The 24,886-nt window shown below is 65.3% G+C and overlaps 4 protein-coding genes across 8 annotated transcripts; 3 read left to right on the plus strand and 1 right to left on the minus strand.

Moving 5' to 3' along the window:
• The first annotated feature begins 536 nt into the window (after positions 1-536).
• Positions 537-3,030, plus strand: SOCS3 (suppressor of cytokine signaling 3). Its single transcript, XM_053995065.1, has 2 exons — positions 537-629; positions 1,194-3,030. Exon 2 carries the CDS (start codon positions 1,261-1,263, stop codon positions 1,888-1,890), a length of 630 nt encoding a protein of 209 aa, XP_053851040.1. The 5' UTR covers positions 537-629; positions 1,194-1,260; the 3' UTR covers positions 1,891-3,030.
• Positions 3,031-14,786: 11,756 nt separating this feature from the next.
• Positions 14,787-17,821, plus strand: LOC128816948 (uncharacterized). 2 transcript variants are annotated; one of them, XM_053994952.1, is made up of 7 exons: positions 14,787-14,979; positions 15,152-15,235; positions 15,306-15,394; positions 16,182-16,367; positions 16,544-16,681; positions 16,835-17,027; positions 17,320-17,821. In XM_053994952.1, the coding sequence occupies exons 1-7, from the start codon at positions 14,913-14,915 to the stop codon at positions 17,655-17,657; spliced, it is 1,095 nt and encodes a 364-aa protein (XP_053850927.1). In that variant the 5' UTR covers positions 14,787-14,912; the 3' UTR covers positions 17,658-17,821. The 2 variants fall into 2 exon arrangements, with proteins under 2 accessions (XP_053850927.1, XP_053850926.1); XM_053994951.1 differs by having other exon boundaries at positions 14,890-15,235.
• Positions 17,822-18,178: 357 nt separating this feature from the next.
• AFMID (arylformamidase) lies at positions 18,179-21,227 on the minus strand. 3 transcript variants are annotated; one of them, XM_053994954.1, is made up of 11 exons: positions 20,808-21,226; positions 20,607-20,697; positions 20,428-20,532; positions 20,307-20,355; positions 20,052-20,137; positions 19,899-19,971; positions 19,527-19,624; positions 19,289-19,367; positions 18,999-19,128; positions 18,647-18,751; positions 18,179-18,549 (listed from the first exon to the last, which is right to left on the minus strand). In XM_053994954.1, the coding sequence occupies exons 1-11, from the start codon at positions 20,835-20,837 to the stop codon at positions 18,520-18,522; spliced, it is 876 nt and encodes a 291-aa protein (XP_053850929.1). In that variant the 5' UTR covers positions 20,838-21,226; the 3' UTR covers positions 18,179-18,519. The 3 variants fall into 3 exon arrangements, with proteins under 3 accessions (XP_053850929.1, XP_053850930.1, XP_053850928.1); XM_053994955.1 differs by having other exon boundaries at positions 18,179-18,569; XM_053994953.1 differs by having other exon boundaries at positions 18,179-18,751; positions 20,808-21,227.
• Positions 21,228-21,606: 379 nt separating this feature from the next.
• On the plus strand, positions 21,607-24,673 carry TK1 (thymidine kinase 1). Of its 2 annotated transcripts, none has more exons than XM_053994686.1 (7): positions 21,607-21,685; positions 22,073-22,104; positions 22,189-22,302; positions 22,380-22,473; positions 22,797-22,886; positions 22,971-23,090; positions 23,200-24,673. In XM_053994686.1, the coding sequence occupies exons 1-7, from the start codon at positions 21,620-21,622 to the stop codon at positions 23,353-23,355; spliced, it is 672 nt and encodes a 223-aa protein (XP_053850661.1). In that variant the 5' UTR covers positions 21,607-21,619; the 3' UTR covers positions 23,356-24,673. The 2 variants fall into 2 exon arrangements, with proteins under 2 accessions (XP_053850661.1, XP_053850662.1); XM_053994687.1 differs by lacking the exon at positions 21,607-21,685 and adding an exon at positions 21,714-21,764.
• The last annotated feature ends 213 nt before the right edge of the window (positions 24,674-24,886 follow it).

Raw genomic sequence — 24,886 nt, forward strand, 5'->3', positions numbered from 1 at the left:
ACAGCTGCGGAGCCGGGAGCCCCCGCACAGCCCCGGGTGCGGATTCCCCCTTGTCTCCAGTCCGAGGGTACCCCGCGGGTCCCCCAGGAAGCGCGGCCGAGGCTGACGGCAGCCTTGCGTGGGAACGTGGGACCGGCAGCCCCCCCGCTCCGGTGTACCCCCGGTGTACCCCCGCTGGACCCCCCATCAGCCGAGCCCAAACTCCTCGTCAGGGCGGGCCCGCGGCCCGGCTGCCCCAGCAGAGGCGGGGGACGGCGAAGGCCCCCGGGGGGCCGGAGCGGGGTTCTCCGTTTCTCCGCAGGCCGAGGGGCGGGGGCAGCCGCCCTGCCCAGAACGGGCTGTGGGGGCCGGGGCCGGAGCGGGAAGGGCCGGGGCTGGGGCCGGAGGGGCCAGGCCGGGGGCCCGGCGCTGGCAGAGCAGGGGCTGGCGGGGCGCCGGGGGGCCGGGCCGGGCCGGGCCGGGCCGGGCGGGGCGCGGGCGGTGCCGCCGCGTTACAAGAAGCCGCGCAGTTCCAGGAACCCGAGGGCGGGCGTTGCGCCTGCTATAAGAGGCCGCCCCGGGCCGCCTCGGCAGCTTCGCCGCCGCGCACCGGCCCCGCTCTGCCGCCGAGACCGGCTCCCGCGCCCCAGGTACGGCCGCGGGAGGGAATCCCGGAGAGGACGGGGGGACAGCCGGGGATGCCGGGACCTTCGGGGGGGGCGATCGCCGAGGACCGGCGGTGCCGGCGCTGCCCAGGGAAGGGGATCGCCGGGGATGTTGGTGCCTCAGCGGGGCGATAACCGGTGCCTGGGGTAACGATGTGCCCCCGGGCGTAAGAGAGCGGGAGACCATCAGAAGCGGTGCTCCTAGAGAGGGGAGAGAGCGGGAGACCGCAGGTGTGCCGGTGCTCCCGGGAAGGAAGAGCTGGGGACGGGAGTGCCGGTGCCGCGAGAGGACAGTCGCCGGGAAACGGGGGCTGCCGGTTCCCCCGGGAAGGGAGAGCCAGGGATGGGTGCTGCCGGTTCCCGGGAAGAGAGAGCTGGGCAGGGGGGATGCCGGCTTTTCTGGGAATGAGAGCTGGGGAAGGGGATTGCCGGGAACCGGCAGCGCTGTTGCTGCGGGAGGATAACAGCCAGGGAGCGGGGGTGCAGGTGTTCCCGGGAAGGGAGAGTCGGGGACCGGAATGCCGGCGCTCACCGCTCTCTCTGCCGCAGGTGATGGTGTAGCAGCGGCTGCTGCTGGCAGCAGCGTCCAGAGCACACGAAGCTGGCTCCCTGCGCCATGGTCACCCACAGCAAGTTCCCCGCCGCCGGGATGAGCCGCCCCCTCGACACCAGCCTGCGCCTCAAGACTTTCAGCTCCAAGAGCGAGTACCAGCTGGTGGTGAACACCGTACGCAAGCTGCAGGAGAGCGGCTTCTACTGGAGCACGGTGACAGGTGGTGAGGCCAACCTGCTGCTGAGCACCGAGCCGGCTGGCACCTTCCTCATCAGGGACAGCTCAGACCAGAGGCACTTCTTCACCCTCAGTGTCAAGACGGAGTCGGGCACCAAGAACCTGCGCATCCAGTGCGAGGGCGGCAGCTTCTCCCTGCAGAGTGATCCCCACAGCAGCCAGCCCGTGCCCCGCTTCGACTGCGTGCTCAAGCTGGTCCATCACTACATGCCACCCACACCCTGCGCCGTGCCCGAGCAGCCTGGGGGGGCCCTGCACCCCAAGCGCACCTACTACATCTACTCAGGCGGCGAGAAGATCCCCCTGGTGCTGAGCCGCCCGCTCTCCTCTAGCGTCTCCACCCTGCAGCACCTCTGCCGCAAGACCGTCAATGGGCACCTGGACTCCTATGAGAAGATGACTCAGCTGCCAGCCCCCATCAAGGAGTTCCTGGACCAGTACGATGCCCCTCTCTAAGGGGCCGGCGGAGCAAGGTCACATGCTACAAGCACAAGAGCAGGGGACGGGCACAGTGCCCCACCGGCACAGGAGCTGGCAGGGCATGCCGAGCCTCCCCAGCCGGGAAGGAGGGAGGGGGAACTGGGGCAAGCTGCCATGGGCTCAGGGCTGTGGCCAGCATAGCTGGGCACCCTTGCTGCTGGGGGGACTCCTCATCAAGCGTGACACCTCCTCCCCACGGGGAAGAAGATGGCTCTGACCAGACTGTGGATGTTACAGTGAACCCATTGGCAAAGCCCCTGTGGGCTTGGGCAGCCAGGACAGCTCCCACAGCACGGGGGAACGTGCGCCCCACCAGCCCCATCCTGGGGGTGTCCTGGTGAGAGCCCCTTCCACCCTCAGAAATGGAAAGCACTGGAGCCCAGGAGTGCCTGATCGCTTTTCCTCAGTTTTAAGGGGAAGGTGTTTTTTGCCCATACTGTACCTCTTGCTGCCTCCTTGTGGGTGAAAGCTCCTTTCACATCAAGCCCCAGACTAAGAGGTCGATGCCTTTGCCCCGCGTTGCCATTTTCCAGGGGACTAAGCCTTAATATCCCCCCCTGCCCCATGGTCTGGGTTAGTGGATGTCAGCTGGTGACGTGACAGCTGCGCAATGACGGTCCTGCTGATGTGCTGTGAAGCTGGAGGGGAAGCGTCGCGTCCCGATGCTGCTGAGTCCCACACAGCTGCATCTGCAAGGATCGCCCCGAGGACGCTGGGCCCTTACTCCCTACAGTCACAGCCCACCTCTGCCCACAGACCCCGGCTGTGCTGCTCTGCAGGGCACCAATTCCCGCAGGAACGCGGCAGGATGATCCCCTGGAGCCTGTCATCTCGTGAGTGCTTTTCTGCGTCCGCCCAGAGAAGTGGTTGGGTTTTCTGGCTTTTTTTAATTTTTATTCTTATTTTTTTAACCGAAGGGATGTTTACAGGCCAACGTGAATCACTGTCTTTTATAAAGATTCCATCTTCACCTTCAGCCTTGAGGGCTGAGCAAAACAATGCTTGAAAATTCAACCAAAACCAAACTCAGATGAAACTTTGCACATATTTATATTTATATTCAGAAAGAAAATGTTTCCATAATTTATAATAAAGAGCACTATTTTTTAATGAAAACCATCAGATTTGGTTTGATTTCTCTCTCGCACCCCTGAGGCCACTTGGCCCCGGCACAATGCTGGGATGTGTTTACACCACGTAAGCGCCGTTTCCTGGAGCCGCCGTCCACGCCGGGTGATCCCGCCGCGGTGACTCAGCCCGGGTGCGTAAGCTCTGCCCCAGCACTCAGGTATGTCTGAGCCCTGCGACGTCGCTCTGTCTGCCAAGCCACGAGGATGGGATCTGCTCCTGGCTCGCACTCATGGTGCAAGCACGGGACAGCAGACATGGCCCTGGGCACAGGAGGGGCCGAGCTGGTGGCCGAGGCTGGCCTGTGGCACAGCCCCAGTGCAGTGCTCGTGAAGGGCCGAGCGAGTCCTGCCTTCCCCCAGCCCTGTTTTGGCACATGCCAGGGTGAGGAGCTGCAGGAGCAGGGCACTTTGAGGCACAGGTAGGAAAGGGTCCGCAGGTGCTCCCTCTGGGAGTGTAGTGGGCTCAGGGTAGGGGGTGCCAAGGTACTGCTCACCCCCACAGCACAGAGAGAAAAGCTCTGTCCTGTGCAGAACCCCAGCTGGGCAAGATGCCCAAGGCAGGGGAGAGGATTCAACTCTCCTGGGGATGTCCTTGCCCCCAGAAGCTCCTCTCTTCCGCTTCTAGGGCATGAAGTAGGCATGGGAATAAACCTGCAGCTGCATCTGGCTGGTGTGCAGTGCAGAGCCTGGCTGAAGAGTTGAATGCAGGGATGTGGGTAATCCCCTGGGAGCAGGTCAGCCCCCTAGAACTGCCCCAGAGCCCCTGCCTGTGAGGAGCAGGCAGTGCCCAGGTGCTTTGTGCCCAGGCCCCAGACTGCAATCTCCACACTGTAGGCATTATGCCTGGCATCATGAGCAGTGCTCCCGCCCCCCTGGGGAACCCCAGCTGCTGGGAAAAGGATTTCCTTAGGAATCAGCCTGGACCAGGGGGATGGTGAGTGTGCCGGTCCCGGCTGTGGGCATGGCACAATCCCAGTGACTATTTTGGGGCCACTACGTGTGGCTGTGGCACGCGTGCTGCCAGAAGTGCCACGGCCTGCGCAGGCACCCGCTACAGCTATGCAAGGAATGTCCACGCGCACGGGTGGCTGCCTGCCAGGCCCTGCCGAGGCACATCCCTGAGTTTCCCTGTTCATCCCTGAGTTTAAGGCTCCCAGCAGCGCCCGTGGTGCCCTGCCCCATGCCAGTGATGGGGTGGGAGCAGTGCTGCAGGCACAGCAGCCCCCCAGCTGGCAGGAGCTTCACCACTCCCCCAGGCAGGATGAGGTGAATCCCCAGGGGATGAAAATCAGGGCCCTGGGGGTTTATGAGCACACCCAGCCCTCCTGGCAGAGCAAGGGGTTCACAGCACCTCATGGTGGGGCAGAGTGGGAAGCTGCCCCCAGGGACAGCAGCCAGGCTGCCCACAGTGGCCCTAGCCATGTCCTCCCAGCCAGACCCCAGCCTTCCCATCTCTGTGGGAACAGCCCGAGCTTCTTCACTTCCCAGAAGGGCCCTGGCATTGCCGACCAAGGGCCTCTTCCCTCGCGGTGCTGCAACCCGTGGCTGAATCAAGAATCCGGGAAGCTCCGCCAGCCCTACGGGTTTCTTGGAATAAAGCCAAGCTCGCGGCAGCAGTGACGCGGCGGCCGGCGGGCAAATCCCTGCTGAAGGTTTCACAAACCTCTCTCTGCTCCAGAGCAGCTGAGTGGACTTGGCCCTGTGTTTCGTAAGCAGTCTATCAAACATGTCCCGCAGCCAGTTCCCCTCTGCCCTTCACCAGGGCTGGGGCAGCTGAGCTCCCCCTGGGAGGGTTTCTGGATGGGGAAGATGTTTTCAGGGTGATCAGACCCCCCTGTCACCTTGTGATGGTGCCAGGAGCCAGCCCGGAATTTGCACAGGGCTCCTGTGCAAATTTGAAGCAGGGCTGGGACATTGGCGTCCTGCAGCTCTCCACATCCCAGATCTCCTGGGGCTGGGCACCAAGCAGCACCAGCAGAACCCAGTGCAGCTGTCAGTGCATGCCCCCGGTGCCATCAGTTCCTCCATGCTGCGATGGTGGCCATGCAGAGCAGGGTGAGGGCAGCAGGCCCAATGAGAGCCCGACAAGGCACAGAAGGGTGGTCAGGCAGGGACAGGCTGCTGCCCCACAGCCCCTGTAACGCCCCATCCTGCCTCAGCCTGGCCTCCCCGTGGGGTGCAGGGTAGCCACCAATGCTTCCCATCACTCTGCTGGCTCATTACTGGCACAAAGAAGGAAGTGTCCACCGGGATGGTGAACCTGAACTCTGTGGGGTCAGGGGTGCAGGAAACCTGCTCTGGTGTGTAACCAGCCTCTGCAGAGCCAAAACAGGAAACCACCGCAGCCGGAGATTGCTGCGGGCACAGCAGCAGAGGGCTCGGCCGGCACCGCAGCTCTGTCGTGGCTACACCAACCATGCAGAAAATCCAGCTGGTCACAGGGAAGCAGGGCAGACCCACGAAGGCTCCCCAGCCCCACACCGGCACCCCAAGGAGGGTGGCAGTGGACACAGCACCGGAGGTCCCTGGGGCGGCAGAGCCAGGCAGGGAGCTCGCCGTGAACACCCCGGCCTCGCGACACTCCCTTCACGCACTTCTTCCTGCTTGGCTCTGCAGCACCAGGACATTCCCACATCTACCACGGCGTTTCCCAGTAGAATGCAGGAAAGGGCTGTGCAGCAGCTGGGGACTTACAGTAAGTGGCACCACCTGCTCCTTACGTGGCAATTGCTCTGCAGGCTAGGGCACAGGGACATTTGGGAGCAGGGACTGGGACATCTGCTCCCAGTGAGCTGCCAGGAAGCACAAGCATGAGCTCCTCAGCAGAGCCCAGAGCTGGCAGCGGTGGTCCCAGCTGCAGGCCCAGGACAAGAGAGCTGCTTGGGCTGGAGGAGGAGCAGCGTTGCAACTTTATGTCCCCAGAGACCCTCAGTTCCACAACTGCCCCTCATCTTGGGCCTCTGCGCTCAAGGTACTGCTCAAAGTCCCTGTCCTGGTAGCAGCTCAGCTGCCAGTGACCTGGAGCAGAGCCTTGGTGGCTGGGGGAGCCACGGGGGTTGGCTTGGCCCTGGCTCTCCCTAGGCCAGGTAGGGCTATTAGCAGGCAGGGAGCAGGGGGTGGCAGCAGGACGCCGTGCCCAGGCCAGGAAGTATTTTGGGATGCAGCTGAGCCCAGCAGGCTGTGTACATCCCCATGGAAACTCTGCTTTGTTGCTGCTTTCCCAGCCAGACCCGCGCCAGCTCCAGGGAGCCAGCAGCTGTGGATTCCTCACTCCTTCCATCAGCAGCTACGAGAGCTGCTCTGCCCCGGCCCCCCCGCCCCAGCTCTCTGCTCCCTGGCAGAGACCCGGGCCCAGGGCTACGCTGCTCTTGCACCTGCACTCGCAGGGAGCAGCGATGTGCCAAGCACTGGCTGTGGTCACTCCTGGGCACATGGAACATGGGAGGTCCCTGTGGGTGCTCGGGCAGCAAGCTGCCAGCTGCTTGGGATGTGCTTGCCCAGCACAGCGCAGAGTCCTCAGCTGACCCTGGCAGAGCAGCCATGGGCAGGTGCCAAACCCTAGCCCTGGAGCATCCCTTGGCCTCACATCAGTCCTGGCCTCGGCCACGGCACAGGAGCCAGCAGCGGCAGAGCCACACATGTGGCTGGGGATGGAGCTCCCGGATGTGGGACCCTGTGTCTGCAATCCAGCCCTGCCCTCCTCACCTGCCCCCTCCTCACCAGCGCACAATGCTGGGGGGCCTGAAGGTTCCCACCAGCCCGGTGGGCTCTGCCCATCCCATGGCTCTGGCAGCCATCAGCAGAGAGCAGCTCCAGCCACACCAGCTGGCTACGGGGTGATGGGTGCCAGCGGCGCCGCTTGGGCGACGACGGGGAGTGTGGCTGGCAAAGGGCACAGCTGGAGCACACGCCCCCCAGAAGGACCCAAGGGCCCTGTCTCAGCATTTAATGAGTGGGAATGGGAGCGCTTTACTGTAATTCCAGTAATTACACTGTTCATCCTTGGCAGCCGACACCAGTTGGTGTCCAGCGCCATGGGATCGCGATAAGCCACCTGGCAATGAGGCTTGGCAACACGCTGTGCTGCCGGGCAGCCAGCCAGGGCAGGGCAGGGAAGGGCTGTGGAGCAAGGTGTGAGGTACGGTAAGGGCCCGCCCCGGGAGTTCCCGTCACTGCCGCGCAGGTGGTGGCCAGGAGGGCCCAGCTGTCCGGGGTTGAGCCCACACAGCCAGGGATCCCCAGCCCACTGAGGTCCTGGCAGGATCCCAGCAGCCACCCATCACTGTGGAATCCCCAGAACACACCAGGCCTGCTGGGCACTGAGCTGGAGCTGCCAGCAGCAGGATGTTCCAGCCACATGTGCGGTGGGGGTTTGGAGCAGCAAGGTGCCAGCAGCCTGGGGGGGACTCCCCACCCACCAGGTGCAGGAGGGGACAGGGGAAGGGGAGGAGGCTGCCTGTGACCCCCAAAGACCTGGTATTGGACCCTGCCAGCACTATAGGCAGGCACTGCCCCAGGCTCTTTCCTGCCATCGCCCACCCACACTGGCTCAGCTGTGGCATCTCCGGGTGGTCTTCACTGGTGCTCGGGGCCAGTCAGGATCAGGGACATTTGGCACCCCAAAGACAGAGTGGGAGCCCTGCTGAGTCATCACTTCACTGTTCTCGTTTTTCCATGGTGCTGTTGTGCATTTGCTGGAAGCCAGCTCAGAGCCATGACTAATCTGTTCTCAAAACAAGCACAAAGCAAGCGCGAGGTTTGTGCAAACCCACGGGGAGGAGGCGGAATCACAGCACGGGGCTGGACTCAGGAGGCACGACGCTGGAGCAGCTGGGAATGCCCAGCCATGGAGCAGCCCTGCAGGCAGCAGCCTCCTGGGTAGGGGGTGGGCACAGCAGAGGTGGGCAGGGGCACTGAGGACCCCCAACCTTCCCTCTCTACAGCTGGGCTGGGGTTCAGACAGCATGCTGGAACAGGCTGCAGCATGCAGGGCAGGCAGGCGTGGGCCATCAGCACTCAGAGCCCCATGTACTACGGCCAGAGTTGGGGCTCTCATATGGGTTGTTTTGCCTTATGGGGAAGCCACTGGAGGGGGAGGCCAGGGAGGAAGCACATTGATTTGCTGTTATTAAAACCAGAGCTGCTGTCGGGAACTCCACAGCCTGGCTGCCCTCGTGTGCTTCCTGGAAAAGGCTGTCCCGTGTGCCCTCACCAGCGGGAGATGGGGCCCCCAAAGCACCTGGCAACAGCAATGGCCTGCGCTGGGTTTGGGTGGCAGCCGGGGCAGGGAGCCAAGGATTCAGTTTTGCCCTTGGTGCCCACCGCTCTGCTGCCCAGCAGTTGGCTCCCAGTCGCCCACTGCCCCCCTGGCCCTCCTCAGCACCCCCGGTGCTGCCTGCGGTGCTCAGGGCAGCCCTGTCACCCCACGGCGGGTGGCAGGACGGGAGCAGTGGCACCCCGCTGAACTGAGGAGTGTTTACTGGAGAGGCAAAGTCATCGCTTCCAGTGGGGGATGAATCACCCCTGTCAGGAATTCTGCCCGGGGGCTTTTCTGTAAGAGCATGGAATTTCAACACTAGCCGCCCGTGCCCTCCCGGGTCCCCCCTTCTTGCACAACCTCTCGCCGGGGTTGCTGTTCCCAGCCCGGCTTTGCAGCCGCAGCAGCCGCTGAGGAGCGCGGGCCGCGGGGTCCCGGCGCAGAGCGCCCCTGCCCGCGGCACGGAGCGCGGCCCCGCAGCCCGCACGGGGCACAGGGCAGGGGCCGGCCCGGGCTCGCAGCTGCCCGCTCACAGAGCTGCGCACCCCGGGGCTCCCCACAAAGCTGCCCCTGTCGCGAGTGGGTCCCCAGGGGCCGAGGGCTCCCCAGTGCCGCCCCCCTCAGCACCGCGCTGTCGCTGTCGCTGTCGCTGTCGCTGTCGCCAGGCAGTGCTGCAGCCTCCGGCTGCACTCGCACCCAGGAGCGGTGCCAGCAGAGAGGGGAAGTGGAGGGGGTCAACTGCAGCGCGGGCTGCGATGGAGCATCTTGCCTCTGCTACCACCAGGCACATGCCACCCCCATTAGGGCTGAGAGTGTGGGGAATGCTGGTAGGGTTGGAGGCATGAGGCTGCAGATGGAGGGGCAGCCCCTGGAAAACCCCTGCCAGCTGCCGCTGGCACCATCCTGGTGCTGTCCTGCTGTGGGGGGACACCACTGGCCATGGGGCTGCCCCACCATGGGCCAGGCTACTAGAGAGAAGGCGAGGAGGGGGCCAGCAGAGCTGGGGGGAAGAAGAGCTTTCCCAGCAGACTGTGGTGGCCCCGAGGAGCCCATGCTGGGACTGGGGATTCTCTCAGTTTCAACACACAGCAGAAACTCCGTGAGAACTCAGTGACAGCAGAGGTGTTTTTGGATAAGGGGGAAGCACACTCAGAGCAGGAAATGAAACATCACCTTTGAGACTTGTGCCTCCTCTCAGCCTGGCGCAGCACAGATGGGCTGTGCCGGCTCCCAAACAACCATTCCAAAGGTGAGGAGAGCAGAGCGAATGGCTGTGGGAACCCAGAGATAAGCATCCCACTTCCCAGCATCTCCTTTCCTGGACAGAGGCCTGCCAGGAGCAGCCGTTTCCAGGAGACCCTTAGAAATGGGAACCTGCTCCCGCCTACACTTGAGGAGGCAGGCCACGGGCCACAGGACCTGCAGCCCTGGCAGTGTCCCTGTGCCAGCGACGGCCAGCACATCTGCCACCACGGCTTCAGCACAAAGGGCCCACATGCCAGCCCTGCCCCTGTGGCATTGCTTCCAGCAGGAGGAAGCAGCAATTGCTTTCCCGGGAGCCTGGATGATTTGCCTGCCCCACTTTGCAATGCCTGAGGCTGCCTGGGGACACACAGCCACAGGCCCCCAACCCAAGGCAGGGCAGGATCATCATCCCAGTTCAGACCACCCAACAACCTCTCTTGGTCTTGGCAAAAAAAAGGTGGGCATGTGGGAAAGATCAGGACGAGGCACCTCAGCCATAGGAAACTGCTTTATTTTTTGCTTTGCACTTTCTGCCATTCCTGGAAATGTGTGAAGTGGCTGCCCTGCCCTGCCTGGTGGGAAGCAGCCCCTTTGTCCTGCTCAGCCCCTGCCCCTCTGCACCATGCCAGGACGTTTCATTCCCAGAGGGGCTCCCAGGACCCACAAGCTGAAGTCCCATGCACCAAGATCGAGCAGTTCCATCCCAGCCCCACACATCAGCTCCAGGCTGATTTATAGAAACCCAGTGCCTGGGGCTGACGGTGCCTCCTGCCAAACCTCATTAACGGCTGGCCCGGGAGAAGGCAAACAGCTCATGCAGCAACAAGGAAATCCTTGTTTAAGCATTTCTGGCCATGCAAGGCCCTTCACCCCCTACCCAGGGGAGAGGGAGGAAGAAGAGGAGGTGAGAAGGAGGTGCAGGCTACAAGCCCCAAACTGGCACCACGCTGGCATTCTGGAGAACCAAGAAGGAGACATAAAGGGACATATTAGGGTCGGCACAGGGAGGGAACCCCCAGGATGGGATGTGAGCCGGGGGGAAGCAGGAAGCTACATGGGCGTGATGGGGGCAGAGGGCTTCCACTGTGCTGCAGAACCCTGCCTGCCCCTCAGTGCCCCCTGCTCCCAGCAACACCAGGCTCCCCACACAAAGTGCTGGCCATGGGTGCAGTGAGCTCCGGGCAGGCCGGGCAGCGTGGGAGCCCGTGGGAGCCAGAACCAGTGTGCCAGTCCACAGTGGGCACGGGACACCAGCACGGCTGGCCTGTGGACCCGGCACCGGCGTGCTCCAGAGCAGCACCAATGACCTGCATCTGCCTGCCCCACGTGTGGCTCAGGATCTATTTCATCATCTGGAGTAAAGCATTTACTGCCAATAAACGGGCTAATTAATTCTCCTCAAAGACCTCTCAATTATTCATCTCGGGCCACAGAGAAAACAATTAGAGCACTTACCTCAGCCCTGGCTCAGCCAGTACAGCAGCTGGTGGCAGGCAGGGCACGGCGGGGACGGCCCGGCACGGCTCTCGGCACGGACCCCCGGTGCCTGGCCATGCCCGGGTTTGCCCACCCGGCCGGAGCATCCCCGCGGAGCGCTGGAGCGGGGGTGTGGAGCCACCAGCCTTTAGCCGTGACCGGCCCCGGCGCTCTGCCAGGGTGCCCCAGAGCTCCCGCAGCACCAGGGCTCTCCCAGGGACCCCCGGCTGCTCCCTCCCCACAGCCCCCAGGCAGCCCGCACCGGGGTACGCCGTGCAGAGCGGCTTTCTCCCCGACGGTTCTCCGCCTCCTTGGCCCTTGGGATGTTCGATCTGCTCTGCAGAACAGCCTCTGTTCAGGTGCACCCAGAGCAGGGAAACCCTCGGCACGGGGGGCACGATGGGCTGGGGGGGCCGCTCCCGGCACGGCCGGAGCCCACGAGGGCAGCGGCCGCGAAGGCCGCGGGGCCACCCCGTCCCGGTGCCCGGCGGGTCAGCCCGGCCCCGCAGTGGCGCCGCCGGGGCCCCGGGGAGCGGGCAGAGTCCCCCGCAGGTCCCCGGAGCCGCCGAGCCGGGCCGGGCGGGCAGAACCCGGCGGGTCCCGGGCTCAGAGACGCCCGTCGGGCGGGCAACGCGCGGCCGGCCGGGCCGGGAAGGGTTAAGGGCGACCGGCGCCCCCCCGGCGCGGAGGCCGGGCCTGTCGGGAAGCCGGGATCTCTGCGGCGGTTTTACTGGAAAAGTCGCTGCCGGCGGAGGGGGGGCACCCGCGGCCTCGCGGGCCGGGGACGGGGCACCGGCCGGGACCTCGCGGCCACCGGGCTCCGGCAGCGGCCCGCGCGGGGCTCCCACCGAGGCTCCCCGGGGCACCCGCGGCACCGGCCACGGCCCCGGGACTGTGTCCGTCGGGGGTCTGTCCCGGGCCGAAGCTCGGCCGGTGCCACAGCTCGGGACATGTCACCGGCACCCCGGGAGTGCGGCGGGGTCCCGGTCCCGGGTGTCCGAGCCGACCCGGCTGAGCCTGGAGCCAGCGCTCCCGGTGCTCCCGGCATCGCCCTGCCGCTCCCGGCAGCAGGAAACCGCTCGGCTCTGTGGCTCAGGTGCCTCGAGGGCGAGGGACGGCAGCTGCCTCGGCCCAGGTGGGACCAGGGCTCTCCAGAACGGGCAGGGCCAGTGCCACCCCGTTGGGACGAGCCACGGAGCCCAAAGGGCACACAGGGTGGGCAGCACGGACAGTGTGGCCGCAGGGCTAAGGCAGCCCGACAGGAAAGCACCCTGAACTCACGGCGAGCACGTTGTGGTCACGGCCAGGTCCTGAGTCAGCCCTCGGCGCTCAGCACAAGACCCCCGGGGCATTGCCTGGGCCACTGACAGCTCCATGGCCGCAGCCACCGGCTCTGCTTAGGAGGCTGGGAGCAGAGCCCACTGCCAGCCTGTCCCAGGGCAACCATGTGTGCCAGGGGCAGAGGGCTCAGCCCCAGCCCGGTGATGCCCCGGGAGCTACAGCACTGTGCTCCCCCCATCCCACGGCCCCTCCTGCAGCCGGGATGCGCTCAGCCCCGGGGACGTGCAGATCAAGCGGCGGGGCCTGGCAGGTCTGGGATGGGGCTGCCAGTGGGGCTGGTAGCAGGGGGGGCCCAGCTCCGGGAATCGGCCCCAGTGGTTGCCAGGCCTGTGGTAGGGAGGGGGGAAACCCGATCCTCCGCGGTGGGATCTGGGCTCCACTCCCGGCTCCCCAGCCAGGCCTCAGCTGCTAATTTTAGCCCTGGGGAGGCACAACTGGAGCAGGAGCTGAGCCCAGCGGGGCAGGGGCTTAGCCCACCGCAGGAGCTGGTGTGGGCAGGTGGTGACTGCAGTCCTGTGGTGCAGTGTGGTCCTGGGTGAGGCCCCGCTAGTCCCCAGCCGCCAGCCAAGCCCCCGGCCAGACGCTGGCACTGCCCACCCTCTGCCCAGCTCCCGTGGCGTCCATTCAGCCGCTCCACATAAGGCTACAAGCGCTTCCATGGTGCTGGCCGCATCGAGCCCCACCGTGGCCCTGCTGGGCCACAGGCAGGGGTAGCTCTGTGGGTGCTGGTAGCAAGGGGGGACCCCCAAGGCAGGTCCCAGACCAAAGTGCCAGGGAAAGGCACAGGGCTGAAGAACAAGGGGCTCTGTGGGAGACACCCAGCCACACTGCCCGGTCCTGCAGAAGCTGCGGCTGCTGCCCAGTGGAGGAGCCCCTGCTTGGCTGCAGACCCTGACTGGGCTGGGGGGACTGCCCACAGCAGAGCCCTGAGCTGCCCTTCAGCTTCAGGCACACCAGGGCAGTCAACCAGCCCATCAGGTGCCACGGGAGTGTGATGGGAAGGCCATGCTGAGGGATGCTCCAGCCATCCGGCCCTTCCCGGCAGAGAAAGTGGCTCCAAAGCCTGCCCTGCCCTACATCAGCCGCCCCAGGTGGAGGGGGGGATCCCTGGCTGGGGCCCCTCAGCTGCTGCTCCCCCAGCCCTTCACCTGCGGCGTGACCGGCTGCACTGCCCAGCGCTTACTGGAAGAGGAAGCTGCCGGGAAGGCGGTGTGTGTGGCGGGGCAGCTTTCGGGAGGCTCAGCTGGGCTCAGCAGCCGGCACAGCTCAGCTGTCCATGCTCCCAGGTCCAGGGCCAGTAACGGGAAGCGTCTGCTCTCAGTGACGGTAAATCAGATCGGGGAGATTAGAGGCCTTTTTGCCTAATCATGAGCAGCTTGAAGTTGGAGGACAAGTTCCTGGAACAAAGAGGAAATGGAGGCAGTAAATAAAGAAAAACTGTTAACATGTGGCCCTGCGTGTGAAAAACGTCTCATGAAGGACTGTTTATGGCTCACTCATCTGCGGGGCTGACAGGCGATAGTGAGGGAGGGGGCTCCATGGACAGGGGCGCGGGCAGGGGGACGGGCAGAGCGGGCACCAGTGGGGTGGCTGCAGGGGGCTCAGGATAGGGAACCTGGGGTGGCCAAGGCTGGGGGGGGCACGGGGCAGAGGGAAGGAGAAGGCAGCAGCCTGGCACAGGTGACTGGAGCACACAACATCCACAGGTGGGCAGGGGCTGAGGGGAAGAGGCACCTTAATGCACCTGCCTGCAAATGCCGGGGAGGTGCTGGGAGCTGCAGTGGTGCCCCCGCCGTGCCAGCAGCAGGGAGTAGGGTCCGGCTGGACCAGCCCAGCGGGGGGACGTGAGGGGGTCTCGCTACTGCTTTGGACACACGCCCTCCTGCTGAGGGGCAGTGGGGATTTCTGCCAGGAGGCTGGTGGGTCCCCTCAGAGCAGGCAGAGAGTGCCGAGATCCGTGAAGCTGCCCAGAGATCCCAGAGCGCCGCTGCAGCGCCAGCCCACCTGCGGTGCCATCGGGCTGCCAGGGCAGCCGGAGCCGGAGCCGGAGCCGGTTCCCAGCGCCCGGACGATCCCGTGCCAGCCTCGCTGGCAGCGGGCGCAGCGGGGCGGGAGCAATTCCCGCTCAGCCATGGAAAGACTCTGGAGGATCCCCCTGGCGCTCCCTCCCGCGGGACACCAGGATGGGGATGGGGCAGTGCGGGGCCGGGGCAGCCCCCACCCGTGTTCCCCAGCGCAGGCACGGTGGCGGATGGAGGGATGGGGGCTCGTAGGGCCGGCGTTCCGAGGCAGCCCCGGTCGGCGCGCGGTGCCCGCGCAGGACCGCTGCCCCGTTCCCGCCCCGTATTCCCGGGACGGGCGATCCCGATCCCGCCCCCGCCCGGGAGCCCTTGCGGGGGGCGGTCCCGGCCATGCGGGCGGTGCTGCGGCGGGGGCGGCTGCCCGGGCCCGGGGGGATTCCCGGGGGGACGCAGCCGCGGGGTCCCGCCGCGGCCCCGCCGCTTGTCGTGGACCTGCGGAGCGACACGGTGACCCGGCCGTGCGCGGCGATGCGCCGCGCCATGGCCCGCGCCGCCGTGGGCGACGACGACTACGGAGAGGACCCGACAGTGAACGGTGGGCGGAGGGGACGCGCCTCCCGGGGGGTCCCTGCCTGCAAGCCCCCGACCCGGGGGCAGCGGGATGAGGGGCCCGGAGGGGGCTGCGGGGACAGCCGGGACCTGCGGGGTCCCCAAGCCCCTGGGCCCGCCCGGCGCCAGCCCCCCTGGACATCCGTGTCCCCGCGCAGAGCTGCAGCGCCGGGCCGCGGGGACTCTGGGGACGGAATCGGCTCTGTTCGTGCCCACGGCCACCATGGCGAACCTCATCGCCGGTGAGAGCTCGTGCCCCCAGGCTGCGGGATGCTGCCCTTGGCCCCCTCCCTCACGGCCCTTCTCTCCCAGTGATGTGCCACTGCCAGCGCAGGGGGGCTCAGCTGTTCCTGGGCCAGGACGCCCACCTGCAGCTCTACGAGCACGGCGGGGCCGCGCAGGTGAGCGCGGGGGCAGTGGCGGTGGGTACAGTGGCGGTGGGTACAGTGGCACTGGTGGCGGTGGGTACGGTGGCGGTGGGTACAGTGGCGGTGGGTACAGTGGCACTGGCAGCGGTGGGTACAGTGGCACTGGTGACGGTGGGTACAGTGGCACTGGTGGCGGTGGGTACGGTGGCGGTGGGTACAGTGGCGGTGGGTACAGTGGCACTGGCAGCGGTGGGTACAGTGGCACTGGTGACGGTGGGTACAGTGGCACTGGTGGCGGTGGGTACGGTGGCGGTGGGTACAGTGGCGGTGGGTACAGTGGCACTGGCAGCGGTGGGTACAGTGGCACTGGCGGCGGTGGGTACAGTGGCGGTGGGTACAGTGGCACTGGTGACGGTGGGTACAGTGGCACTGGTGGCGGTGGGTACAGTGGCGGTGGGTACAGTGGCGGTGGGTACAGTGGCACTGGTGGCGGTGGGTACAGTGGCACTGGTGGCGGTGGGTACAGTGGCGGTGGGTACAGTGGCGGTGGGTACAGTGGCACTGGTGGCGGTGGGTACAGTGGCACTGGTGGCAGTGCGCGCCGGGCAGGAGGGCGGCCGCGTGCTGCCCTCCTCTGGCTGCCAGGGCCCGCCAGGCAGAGGATCCGCTGCCAGGGCATGGCCTGGATCGCTGTCCCAAGCCACGGGCTGCAGCACGAGTGGGGGCTGTACACACCCGACGGAGGGGACAGAGGGCTGGAGCCCCCGTGCGCCACCACTGTCCCCTGTCAGCTCCGTGCTCTCCCCTGCCCCGGGCACAGGTCGCCGGTGTGCACTCCCAGGCGCTGCCAGATCTGCCGAATGGCACGTTCGACCTGGAGCAGCTGGAGCTGGCCATCCGTGAGGCCCACGGCAGCCGGTACCACCCGCGACCTGAGCTCATCTGTCTGGAGAACACGCACAACGCGGCGGGGGGCCGGGCACTGCCCCTCACCTATCTCGGGCAGGTGAGAGCCCACAGATGGCACCGGCACAATCCTGCCTGGCGTGAGCAGCTGGGCCCTGCACAATGGCACTGCGGGGACACTGGAGCTCAGTGTCAGAGATGACATCAGAGATGGCTCGTGGTGGCACTAGATGCCCCAGGGGTCCCTCCCAAACCAGCTGTCCCCCTGACTCCCAGGTCCGTGGGCTTGCAGACCATTACGGGCTGCGGGTGCACATGGACGGCGCGCGACTGATGAATGCAGCAGTGGCCCAGGGTGTGGAGCCAGCTCAGATTGCCCAGCACTGTGACTCTGTGTCCCTCTGCTTCTCCAAGGTCTGCTTGTGTGGGGAGGGGTCCCCGGGGCTGGCAGGGGCCGGCACAAGCTGGAGCCTGGCCCTTGTTTGCAGGTGTTGGGCTGAGAACACGCCTGGCAGGCCGGGCCCCAGCCCAGGGACAGCTGGAGTGACCCCGCTGGTGGTTCTGCAGGGCCTGGGCGCCCCGGCTGGTGCGGTGTTGGCAGGGCGCAGGGAGTTTGTCGCCGAGGCCTGGCGGGTGCGGAAGCTGCTGGGCGGGGGCATGCGGCAGGCGGGAGTGCTGGCGGCCGCCGCCCGCCTCGGGCTGCAGCAGGCGGAGGCGACGCTGCGCAGAGACCACGACAACGCCCGGAGCTTCGCAGAAGGTACCTCGGGGCCCCTGAGCGTGCTGGGATGTAACAGCACACCTGGCACTGCCCAGCCGTGGGCACCATCCCCGGATGGCCACAATGGGTCTCCAGCCGGGTGAGGATGCTGCTGGGAGCCTCACCTGGCTGGAGCGCCAGGATCATGCCGTGACCGTTCCCGTGCTGTGCTCAGTGACCCTGGTACCACATGGTGGCAGAAAGGGCTGTCCTTCATGCAGAACCTGGGGCAGGCAGCCTCTTCCAGGTAGCTGGGCAGTGGGCTTGCACCACCTCGGCCTCCCTCCCACAGGTATCCATGCGCTGGACTCTCCCCTCTGCTCCATCAACCTGGCCACAGTGGAGACCAACATTGTGATGGTAAATGTCCAGGGGTCCTGGCCATCCCCTGCCGAGCTCTGCGACCGCCTGCGTGCCGTCAGCGAGGAGGAGGAGGCTGAGACCGGGCAGGCTGTCAGCGTCTTGCTGCTCCCCTGGTCGGCACGGACTGTGCGCGCCGTGTGGCACCGCAACGTCTCGGCCCGTGACACCGAGCTCGCAAGGAGAAAGCTGGAATTTGTGGCCAGGAAGTGCCAGGAGGAATTGGCCTTGGGACTGCATCCAACGCCTCCAGGCACTGGGGGAGCCTGAGCATTCTGCCAGCCCCTTTGTGCTCCAGATGTGCTCCCAGCCATCTGAAACTTGACATCAGCCCTCACAGGCAGCCTGACAAACCAATGTGAGCCCAGCCTAGGGGAGACCCCAGCCCCTGAGGCAGTCAGTGCACAAAATAAACACCTTTTGGTGGTACTGTATCTGTGCAGGGTGTTTTCTCTCAAATGTGCTCTTTTCCTTGCTCTGCAGCAGGGACATCATCACAGCCAAGGCCCCTGTGGAGGGGCAATTGCTCCTGAGGACATGGAACCATCTCAGCCACAGGACCAGAGTTGCTGCACAGCAATGCCAAGGTTTGTGTCTGGCTGGGACTGTCCCAGGAGCATGAGCCCGGCCTGGCCCAGATGGCTCTGTCACTCCCATTCACAGAGGCTTATGTCATTCTGTCCCACAGCAGCAGGTGGGCTCCCCAGGCTTCCCTGTCATGTTCTGGGTCAGCAAGTCCCAGAACTCTGCACTGGAAGAAGGGATACTCTCAGCAGCAATTGCTTCGGGTGTGCACTCACTGACTCCCTGGGAAGCACCACCCCAGGCAGCAGTAATTCCCATTTTATTTTGTATTGCCAATGTGCAGTTTAAAGGACACTGAGGGAACAAACTTCATGATCCAGCTGCCCAGACAGAATCTTGCAGCCCTCAGTCCCCTGCACTCCAGCGGGCAGGAGCACCGCAGGGAAGGGGCACCAGCCTAGGCTGGGCTGAGCAGAGAGGGCAGAGTGCAGGTCAGAGGCAGTGGTGGCCCTGTGTTAGACCGAGGAGGCAGCAGGCACAGGGACACCAGATGCCCCTCGCCACCACACAGGGCCACCCTCTCCATCTGTTTACTCCTGAGGTGCCATCATGCTCTTGAAATCATGTTCAGAATCACCTGGGATGAGGAACCAAAGCCTGGGAAAAGCCCCTGACCCTCCCCGCAGGGAGGTGGCAGCCCACCTGATCTGCCTTGGCACAGCCCTCCTGCCTACCTGAGTGAGGACATAGCTGTCCTCTGACAGTCTCTCAATGATGTCAAAGTGATCCACAGCAGCCAGATCCAGCAGAGAGACAGACCAGCCGGCTGCACGCAGGGCCTGTGGAGAGAGCGGTGCCGCAGGATGGACCCCAAGCTCCACCTGCCCTGGACAAGCAGCAGGAATAATGTTTTGGCAAGGACTGGTGTCCTCCAGTGAGCCAGAAACTGCTCTGGATCAGCACAGAAGCTCTTCCTCCCGGTTGGGTAAGTTGGTGAGGGCTGCCTGGAGCAGTGTCCCCACCGGAGCCGAGCAGGGTGCTGCTGGAGCTCACCTGGCCATGCTCCTGCGCCCGCCTGACGCTCACCTGGCTGTACTCCTGTGACTGCCTGCGAAACTCCGGGGAGTCATGCTGGGCCACAGCCACGAGCACCTCACAGGCTGCTGGCGCTGCCGGGGTGACAAGTCTCATGGGGCTGTTCCTCTGGGCCACCTCCCTGCAGGAGTCACGCCGGTGGCAGCTGATGCAGCCCTTCGCTCCAAGAGCGCCCGCGCCGTCAGCTGGACTCCCCAGCTGGGGCAGAGTGGCTGCAGAGCCACGGGCACCGCCTGCCTGTGCCCCGTCCCCACGGCTGTCCCCACAGCACGGGAGCTCACCGGCTCATGTTCAGAGCATCGTTCACGTAGGTGTGCAGGATGGGCTCCAGGTCATACAGGCCGCTCACCAGCACCGCTCCTGGAGGCAGAGGCACGGGCAGGTGAGGAGCTGCAGCCTGGGTGGCTCCCACAGCCCTGGGGACCTCACAGTCAGTTACCATAATCAGCCCCACAGCCTTGCCCCAGGTGTGGAGACCAGTTCTTCTCCCGACCCTGTTCTGGGACATGGCAACGCTACCTTTGATATCTGGCACCGCTTGGAATTCCGTCCAGTCTGTGGACAGCACCATGGCTGCCAGGTGGGCCCCTGCCGAGTGTCCGCACAGGTAAATGCCTCTGGAAGGAAGGAGCAGTGAGCCGGTAGGAGGGAGCGACTGAGAGGGACACCAAGGCACGCTTTGCTCCGTGCAGAGGAGGTGGCACAGCCCAAATGTGTCAGCTCAGATGTTTCCCAATCCATCAGCTGCTGCCTTGTGCAGTGACAGGGGACTGTGGCCACAGGCACTGCCCAGTGCTTGAACCGAGGTGCCAAAGCCTTTGTCCAGCTGCAGGCCTTGTTTGTCCCCCCAGCCACTCCCACAGACCAACCCCTGACCCGGGAGCTGCCCACCTGCTCCTGGGGTACCGCTCCGCCAGGAAGGCGAGGCTGCGGCGCACCTGCAGCACCATGGTGTCCATGTGGCCTGGGCAGAGGACAAAGGGCAGAGGGTTGGAGGGCGCCGGGCTGCGCAGGCAGCTGCAGCCTCTGCAGGGCAGCACCCACCTTTAGGGGCTATGTCGTACCCCACCGCCACCACTGCCACCCCCTGCGACACCAGCGGGGGGGCTGCAAACCCCGAATCGTCCTTACTGGGGGGAGAGAGATGCTGACAGGCTGCGGGAGCCGGGGGCTGCAGGGCCAGCTGGGGACTGGTCAGACCCCGTGTACCCAGAGCAAGCCCCAGCGTCAGGAGAAGGGGTCAGCAAGAGTTGGTGAGGAGGTCCCTTCCCGAGGAAGCCCTCACCGAGCCCACCTCACCTCAAGCACTGCCAGTATCCGCCGTGGATGTAGACCAGAACCGGGAAGGCTGCGCAGCACAGCGCGGGATGAGCCGGGTGTCCGCCCTGCCCGCTCCCGTCCCCGCCACCCCGTCACTCACTTTCAGAAGGCTCCGTGGGAAAATAGATGTCCAGCTTCTCCCCGTCCCCGGTGCCATAGGGCACGTGCAGCAAGGTCTGCGCGCTGGCCCGGGCCCGTTCGGTTCCTGCGGGGGGCAGGCGGTGGAGCACGGCGCCGCGGCACCGAGCGCAGCCCCTCTCCCGGCGCCGCGATCCCCACCTGCCGCCGTCACCGCCAGGTGGGCGTCGATGATGGTGTCCCGGTCCAGGCGGGGGGACCAGCGACTGGGGGAGTAATGGTCCTCCAGCGCCTGCAGCGGGGAGGCAGCGGGGCAGCGGCGGGGCACGCGAAAACCCCCAACCGGCGGCCCGGACAAGAACGGCGCTCTGCCCACCCGCGGGCCCTGCCTCGGGGCCCTACCTCCGCGGACATGTCCCGCCACCCGCCCATCGTGGGGCCGATCCCGGTGTCGTTCCAGGTGCCTCTCCCGGTGCCGCTCCCGGTGCCGATCCCGGTGCCTCTCCCGGTGCCACTCCCGGTGCCGATCCTGTCGCTCCCGGTGCCGATCCCGGTGTCACTCCCAGTGCCGATCCCGGTGTCGCTCCCGGTGCCGCTCCCGGTGCCGCTCCCGGTGTCGCTCCCGGTGTCGTTCCCGGTGCCGATCCTGTCGCTCCCGGTGCCGCTCCCGGTGTCGCTCCCGGTGTCGTTCCCGGTGCCGATCCTGTCGCTCCCGGTGCCGATCCCGGTGCCGCTCCCGGTGCCGATCCTGTCGCTCCCGGTGCCGCTCCCGGTGTCGCTCCCGGTGTCGTTCCCGGTGCCGATCGTGTCGCTCCCGGCGCCGCTCCCGGTGCCGTTCCCGGTGCCGCTCCCGGTGCCGCCCGCCCGCCGAGGGGCGGGGCCTGAGCGGGAGGTGGGCGGGCAGACGCGCTCCCATTGGTCGCCCCGGAGGCGAGGCCCGAGTTCGGGGGCGGGGCAAGACCGTGGAGGCGAGGCCAGAGCCCGGGGGCGGGGTCTCCTCCCATTGGTCACTCAGGACCGGGAGGGCGGAGCCGGCGGGCAGAGGAAAATAAAAATTTTGGCGCCCTCGGCCCCCATTGGGCCGCGCTGCCGCGCGGCGGCGCAAGCCCTTTCGCGATTGGCTAGCGCTGCGGCGCGTGAGGGAGAGGCCTCCTGCGATTGGCTGGCGGGGCCGCGCCGAATCGGCGCGCGCGGGCTCGGGCCGGCAGTCCGCCATGAACTGCCTGACGGTGCCCGGTGTCCACCCCGGCTCCCCCAGCCGGCCCCGCGGGCAGATACAGGTACGGCGTCGCCCCGGGGCACGGGCTGGGGGGTAGGTACAGCTGCCACCCCGGGGCACCGGTGTGGGAGCAGATGCAGGTACGGCAACGTTCCCGTGCATCGGGCTGGGGCCAGGTACGGGCACGGCACTGCCCCGGGAACGGACAGGGAGCAGGTACGGGCACGGTACTGCCCCGGGCACGGGCTGGGGGCAGGTACGGGCACGGCACTGCCCCGGGAACGGGATGGGGGGGCAGGTACGGGCACGGTACTGCCCCGGGCACGGGCAGGGGGCAGGTACAGGTGCTGTGCCGGGTCACCGGGCTGAGGGGGCTGCGGGGGCCCCGCCTGGCCGGAGCCGGCGCTTCCCGCTGGCTGCTGCTCTGACCGCGCCGTTCTGCCCTCAGGTGATCTTCGGGCCCATGTTCTCCGGGAAGAGGTAGGCGCGGGGCGGGGGGCGCAGGGCGGGGGCGCGGGAAGGCGGCGGGCCGAGGCTGCGGCCCGCTGACACCGCGTCTTGCAGCACAGAGCTCATGCGGCGAGTGCGACGGTTCCAGCTCGCCCAGTACCGGTGCCTGCTGGTGAAGTACGCCAAGGACACGCGCTACAGCTCTTCCGGGGTCTCCACGCACGACAAGTGAGCTCCCGGGGCAGGAGGACACCCCGCTTCCACGGGGCTGCCTGGCCTGTGGGCTCACTCCCCCCTGCCCACAGGAGCACCATGGAGGCCCTGCCCGCCGGGCTCCTCCAGGACGTCTACCAGGAAGCGCTGGCTGCCGCCGTCATCGGCATCGACGAGGGCCAGTTCGTAAGTGCATGGCTGGGGTGGGTTTGCCGGGCTCTGCGGGACACGGGCTCCTCGGCACACCCTGTGCACACCAAGCCTGTCCTTTGTAGGAAGAGGGGGAAGTAACGCCCTGGGGCGGTTTGATCCATGTGGCCTGTGCTTACAGTCAAAGCCGCCTTCCCTGTAGTCCCTGCAGACCCGACGGTGGGACTGCAGCCCATTTCACAGACAGGGCACATGGCTCTGATACTCCTCGTTCCTGGTGCTGCTGTCTGGGCACGCACCGTGGGATCTGGAGCCGAGTGCTGCCCCCCCTCCTTTACGATGTGCCTGTACCCCTCCAGTTCCCAGACATTGTGGAGTTCTGCGAGGCAATGGCCAACACTGGGAAAACCGTCATTGTTGCTGCTCTGGATGGGACTTTCCAGAGAAAGGTAAAACACTCATTTTGGCACAGCAGCTGCTTTGGGACCCTCGTGGAACCCACCCAGCAGCATCTTCCCTGCTGTCTCACACAGGCCTTTGGGAGCATCCTGAACCTGGTGCCGCTGGCGGAGAGCGTGGTGAAGCTGAACGCTGTGTGCATGGAGTGCTTCCGGGAGGCCTCCTACACCAAGAGGCTGGGAGCAGAGCGGGAGGTGAGTCGCCTTGGAACAGAAACTGTTTCACCTTTCCAGTCCTGCTGGTAGGGAGAGACTCCCTCCAGGGAGCTGGGCTCTGCAGCCACTCCCCAACCTTCCCTGCCAGGTTGAAGTGATTGGAGGAGCTGACAAGTACCACTCCGTGTGCCGAGCCTGCTACTTCTGCAAGCGGCCCCAGCAGGCCGGGCCAGAGAACAAGGAGAACGTGCCCCTGGGCCTGAGGCAGCTGGAGACAGCAGCCCCTCGCAAGATCTTCACTTGACTGCTGGGAAGATGGAGGGGAAGGGAGCTCAGTGCTGTGGCTCACAGGCACCGGGTCTGCCTCTCTGTGCTTTAACAAACTGTTCAGTGCCTCAGCCCTCCCTGCCCAGCCTCCCCACGCCAAGCGCCACAACTGAGGATCCACCAAGCCTGATGCTGTGGAAGCTGAAGCAAAAGCCTGGCTAGAGTGAGTTCCCATCTCAGAACAAGGAGAGAGACCAGCACAGTTCCTGATGCCACACACAGGCCCTGGGGCACCGCACGTCGAGCCGGGCTGCGGCGCTGCCGCCGCTCACCGTGGCTCTGGACAGCTCTCCCAGTGGTCTGAGCGTGCTCAGGCTGGCACTGCTGCCTCTGGTGCCGCTGAATGCAGCCCTTCTCTCTTGTGCACTGTTGCTAAATTCCAGGTTTCTTTAAGACAAGGTACTGCCATTAGTATTTTAACTGCAATTTTTAGCTTCCTTCCTTAACCGTCTGAGGTAACTTGTCCCTAGTCACGGAGCTGTGACACAGCTTTTAAACTGACACACAAGGCAGCCCAGCCCTGGGCAGGCCCCCAGCCTCTCTGCCAGCATGCTCGCTGGTGTCAATCATTGTTGAAACAGAAGAAGGTGGAGGAGGCCTGGCAGCTGACTCTTTTGAGAGGTTGAACCTCAAAGGGCTGGCTGTGTTCTAGCAGGCTGTGACTGACTCGTCTGGAGGAGCTGGTCCCAGGAAGAGCCTCCAAATTCAGAGCAGTTTTTCTCTTGAACCAGGTTCAAGGCTGGTGCTTCCACTTTGGTGCTATGTTACCTGTGAGAGGTTTGGAGGCTCAGACTTTGCACCAATTATTCCAGGGAAGATGTAGCTGCTTGGCAAAGGGGCTCTCCTGAGGAGCTGCTTCTCTACTCTAGTCATGTCTCTTGCTTTCTCCTCAGCCTTCCAAAATTCTTGAGGCTGACTCTTAGTCTGCTCTAAGCTGACTGAAGGATCCTCTTCCCTCTTTGTTAGACTCAGATTCTGGAAGGTTGTTGCTTCCTTATTCCCTGCGAAAGTGTTTTTTTCCTGGAAGTGTTTTTTTCCAGCATCCACAGGCTCCAAGCAGTAGCTCTTTGTTCTGGCCAGGCCAGACCTCTTCATCTGAGTCCAGGGTTGCTGCTTGGGTTGCTGCTTGCCTGTGCCCTGGAAGGCTCCAAGAGCTGCCTGAACTCCCCCTGCTGCCCCCGTGTTACAGGTGAGAATTATTGTATTCACAAGCACTCCATTACCAGGCCTGGGCTTTTCCCCCAGGGCTGCGGGAGGTTCTGCTGCTGCTTTAGGTTAATAAATAACTTAATGAACCCCTGTGTGTATTTTTTACCAGAGCATTCTGCTAAGTCTTCCTGGCTGTGACCAATGAGACAGCATGGGCTGGTCACAGGGTGGGAGGGCTGCTCAGACCAGGGAGCATGAGGAGGATGCCCTAAAAATAGCCACCAGCATGAGTGTGCTGTTTGCAGCACAGCAGCTGGCAGGGGCTGCGCTGCCCCAGCTGACGCTCCAAGCCCTGCAGG

Source organism: Vidua macroura, chromosome 19 (assembly GCF_024509145.1).
Source record: "Vidua macroura isolate BioBank_ID:100142 chromosome 19, ASM2450914v1, whole genome shotgun sequence".
NCBI classification, from domain to species: Eukaryota; Metazoa; Chordata; class Aves; order Passeriformes; family Viduidae; genus Vidua; species Vidua macroura.

Coding starts and splice junctions, on each gene's coding strand:
- TK1 (XM_053994686.1), top strand. CDS start 21,620: ATGAACTGCCTGACGGTGCCCGGTGTCCACCCCGGCTCCCCCAGCCGG. Junction 21,686..22,072: donor GGCCCCGCGGGCAGATACAG/GTACGGCGTCGC, acceptor TTCTGCCCTCAG/GTGATCTTCGGGCCCATGTT. Junction 22,303..22,379: donor GGGGTCTCCACGCACGACAA/GTGAGCTCCCGG, acceptor CCCTGCCCACAG/GAGCACCATGGAGGCCCTGC.
- LOC128816948 (XM_053994951.1), top strand. CDS start 15,046: ATGAGGGGCCCGGAGGGGGCTGCGGGGACAGCCGGGACCTGCGGGGTC. Junction 15,395..16,181: donor AGCACGGCGGGGCCGCGCAG/GTGAGCGCGGGG, acceptor CCCCGGGCACAG/GTCGCCGGTGTGCACTCCCA. Junction 17,028..17,319: donor CGCCCGGAGCTTCGCAGAAG/GTACCTCGGGGC, acceptor TCCCTCCCACAG/GTATCCATGCGCTGGACTCT.
- SOCS3 (XM_053995065.1), top strand. CDS start 1,261: ATGGTCACCCACAGCAAGTTCCCCGCCGCCGGGATGAGCCGCCCCCTC.
- AFMID (XM_053994953.1), bottom strand. CDS start 20,837: ATGGGCGGGTGGCGGGACATGTCCGCGGAG. Junction 20,356..20,427: donor TCCCACGGAGCCTTCTGAAA/GTGAGTGACGGG, acceptor TGTGCTGCGCAG/CCTTCCCGGTTCTGGTCTAC. Junction 19,625..19,898: donor GAGCGGTACCCCAGGAGCAG/GTGGGCAGCTCC, acceptor CCTTCCTTCCAG/AGGCATTTACCTGTGCGGAC.